The sequence below is a fragment of the Cornus florida genome, unplaced genomic scaffold, assembly GCF_030987335.1.
Source record: "Cornus florida cultivar Cherokee Brave unplaced genomic scaffold, ASM3098733v1 CherokeeBrave_3.0.0_Hap2_Chr01, whole genome shotgun sequence".
In the NCBI taxonomy this organism is placed as follows: Eukaryota; Viridiplantae; Streptophyta; class Magnoliopsida; order Cornales; family Cornaceae; genus Cornus; species Cornus florida.
This window is the reverse complement of record NW_026775571.1, coordinates 49,421,327-49,425,353: the sequence shown is the minus strand read 5'-3', so window position 1 is coordinate 49,425,353 and position 4,027 is coordinate 49,421,327. Positions and strand designations below refer to the sequence as shown.

The 4,027-nt window shown below is 33.9% G+C and overlaps 1 protein-coding gene across 1 annotated transcript; it reads left to right on the top strand.

Moving 5' to 3' along the window:
* Positions 1 to 2,150: 2,150 nt before the first annotated feature.
* On the top strand, positions 2,151 to 3,215 carry LOC132271913 (F-box/kelch-repeat protein At3g06240-like). Its single transcript, XM_059773422.1, has one exon. It carries the CDS (start codon positions 2,151 to 2,153, stop codon positions 3,213 to 3,215), a length of 1,065 nt encoding a protein of 354 aa, XP_059629405.1.
* Positions 3,216 to 4,027: the final 812 nt, after the last annotated feature.

Genomic DNA, 4,027 nt, shown 5'->3' with positions numbered 1-4,027 from the left:
CATATTTTGTGTAAATGTAATGTGTCAGAGTAGATTTACACAAAAAATTTGTACTACTTTTTTTTAGCTCCAACGGTTATTTTATACCTTTTGTGTTAAAAAATATCCCCCAATAACAACCAACCATGTGTCATACCTAAGGCCCTATATAACTTTTACAAACCTACTTGATTTACTTTACTTTTTCGCAATTAAACCTCATGTCCCAATTCTCCTCAGTTAGGAAAAAAATAATAATTTCCCCCTATATTTCACTTTCCCATCCCGCCAATAGCAAATCTTTTCCGCCGCCACCAGAATTCTAACTTAATAACAAATAATAAAATAAGATTCAGGTATGTAGAAACTATAGAAACCAAAAATATATGCAACAACAATTGCGATTGAAATGACTAATCACCAAAAAAAAAAAGAAAAAAAAAATTTATAACAATATCAAACAACAATTATATAAAATCATGATCAAAATATATATCTAATCTTTGACTAGTACATATTTCTCTCATTAGAGTATAATATAAAAGGATAAAAAATATCGTAGAATCTACGGCGATGATTGCAGAAGATAAGATCAAATGAAAGTAATGAATCAAACTATTTTTATTAAAAATAAATTAATTAATTAATTAAAGATAGTCAAGCAGTTTTTACCTTGGCGCCAGTTGCAGATTCTTCTTTATGGCGCTCTAAAAGTTGGAAACAAAGAGGCGTAAAGGAATGAGAGAGAAGAAAGAGAACAACGAGTGGGAAAGGGGAGGAGTGAGAAACTATGCTTACGTGGCTGTGTAAAAGGGCTGTGTACAATACACAATCCTTTTATATTGGTGATGTGGCAGTGTATCTTAACAAACTGCTGGAGATGAAATTTTTTTATAAATCATATGTAGCAATATATATTTTACACAAAAGAATTTTTTAACATACCGCTGGAGATGCTCTAAATACATCGAATAAAATGAAAAAAATAAAACAGTGATGTTATGTTGTGACATTCAAATGCCAATAAAAAGATAGATAAAACAGTTCTTCTATTTATAGACGTTTAAATAAGCAGTTTCCTCTCCATGATAAATGCCAATAACCGATAAATCAGACTTATTTTTTCACTATTTGGTAACTGCGTGCAACAGTCTTCTCATGTTCTCAAGGAAGTTTATCTGACTCCTAAAGTTCTCCCACATGTTGATAACGTAGTTAAAACGAACTTGAAGCCACATTTTCACCTCATAAAATCTACCACATGGAAATCTTCCACCAATATATATATATATATATTCTCCCTTTCGATTTTTAGTTATCCCAATTCAAAATCCAATGTTGTATTTTTCTAATATATCTAATTCTTCCTCTTTACCTTAAAAGGACATTTTTTTGGTCTATATATAATGGGGCATTTACTCACATATCAGCTCAATGGGCCGAGATTAGTAGATTAGTAATTGGCCACATTTCAAGTAATTAGCCAAATTGTAATCGGCTGGGTGATGTCCACCTCTTTTTTCAATCCCCATAGGCTTTTTCTAGGCCTTCTTTGATTGAAAGAGGTTTAATTTAAAGGTTTGGGTTTTTTCACACACACACACATATATATTTATATATATTCCATCTGTCCACAAAAAATATCCACCCTTTTTTCTTTTCGCTGTCCCAATTTAAAATCCAATGCAATATTTTTTTAATATTCTTAATTTACCCTCTTTACCTTAAAGTTATAAAAGCATGAGATTCATCTCGCGCGCGTATAAGGGTATATCCGGATATCCATCCTCTATTGCTATAATAATAAAAAAAAAATTTTAAAAATTAAAAACTACACATTTAAAAAGTTAGGTTTCCAGAAAAGATATATTTTGTGCATATATTATTTATTGAAGAATGATGTTGAATTTTCTTTATTATCTAATACTACCAGTTACGAGAGCCTCGAGACGAGTTCTCCCAATCCTAATCTACTAATCTGGGCCCATTGAGCTGATATGTGAGTAAAGTGGTTTTAGATAAAAGATAAGAAGGAAATAATCCGCACAAGTAACAAACCGCCAAGAGAAACCCTTTTTCTACAAGGAAAAGAAGAAGAAAGAAATACTATATATTCACATTAGTACGTAGTTTTGGGTTCCATTCACAAAGTTTGGTTGAGAAACTTAGCGATGAAGAAAGTAAAGAGAGGTCCTTCCCCATCACCAATCCTTCCCCATGATCTCGTGACCATAATACTCTCACGTCTGCCTGCTAAATCTCTTGTTCGGTTTAAGCGTGTATGCAAGTCATGGCGCAATCTATTCAATCAACCTCACTTTGTTAAGATGCATCTAAGCCGATTATCCAAAGACCGAAAGTTAGCATTTTCATGTTGCTCTCGCACTTTACAATTAAGGAGAGAACTACTCGTACAGTCCGGCGATGATCTAACAGCGAAGCACATTCTTCCTCCATTCACAGAAGAACCGGTCTCCATCTTTGGTTCTTGTAATGGGTTGCTATTACTTCAAACTCATCTATCCCATACCCTTTACTTGGTGAATATCACAACTAGAGAACTCAATAAATTACCATTCATGTATACACCATCCATGTCGTATGGATTTGGTTATGATGCATCCACTGATGACTACAAAGTCGTGGCAATCTCATCCCGTGTCGCAAGTTTATACACAATGAAAACAAATTCTTGGAGGAGGATTCAAGACTTCCCTTCCAAAGCTGGGATGTCGAATTCTCAACCATGTTTACTTCTAAACGGAATTCTCCATTGGTTTTGTTGCCACGTGTGGAGGATGATTTCTTTTGATTTAGCTGAGGAGAAATTTCGAGATATTCCTTTGCCACATCTTCAAAGGATTGAATCATGTTCAAATTATGTAGATTGCAGAGGTTATGCAGTTGGAGTTCTCGGAGGATGTCTTTGTATTAACGTCACAGGTGTGGATGATTGCCGGAGTGGTACCAAATTTTGGGTGATGAAGGAATACGGCAAGAGAGAGTCTTGGACTAAGCTTGGGATTATCATACCATGTAGTTTTGACGCGAAGCCTCTGAATTTCTCAAACAATGATGAACATCTGTTTTTAGTTGACCACAAACGGTTACTTATGTACAATCAAAAAGAAAACACATACAGATATCCAGAGACTTTCAATATCTTTGGTAAATGGTTTGGTGCAGAGACCTACTTGGAGAGCATTGTTTCGCCTAAGTATCACAATGTGGTTTAGAATCAACATCAAGAACAACAGAAGATACTATTTTAGTTTTTTGTACGTAGGTCTAACTAGTATTTTGTATGTAGTTCCATAAAATGTACTTTTTTCTTTAATGAACTTTTCATTAATTAATTAACTCAACCTCGTGAATTCTGTAGCCTTGCATTTTTATCACAATATTGTGGGTTCTTTTCACTTTGATCATAACTGGGAACAGTTTATTTTTGTTTCTAATTTAAGGCGGGGGAAATAAAATTATGGCCCTTTCTCCCTTCCTTCTTTAGCCCTTCCTTCCCTCAGTAAGCATTTCACAGAGATTAGACTTCATATAAAATTCTTTATTCATCTACGACATGGGGCCGACACCTAAGCCGCTATGGAATTTGAGTTAAAATCACAAGAGCAGTGTTACAAATCTCCAATTAAAATTTGGGATGTGATTTTGAATCCGATGTGATGATAGTTAAAAAGACATTAATATCCTCTAATTTAATACATATTACATTATACTCTTCTATAAATTTTGTTTTCCTATTTTAGCAAATGGACGGCAAAGCCTTTCTGTTGCTTATTTTGAGAAGCTTTTGCAATGTTACGTTTGGTGTGCAGGAATGTAATGTAATGGAATGCTCATTCCAACCATTCAGTTGTTTGGTGTGCAGGAATGGAATGGAATGACCATTCCAATGGAATAAAAATCCATTACAGGGAATGAAAATCCATTCCATTAGTAAACCTATTGCCATTCCATTCCATAGTAGGATAAAATATTTTTGTAATATTCCCAATAAGCCCTTAATCATATTTTAATAAGGCAAAAATAT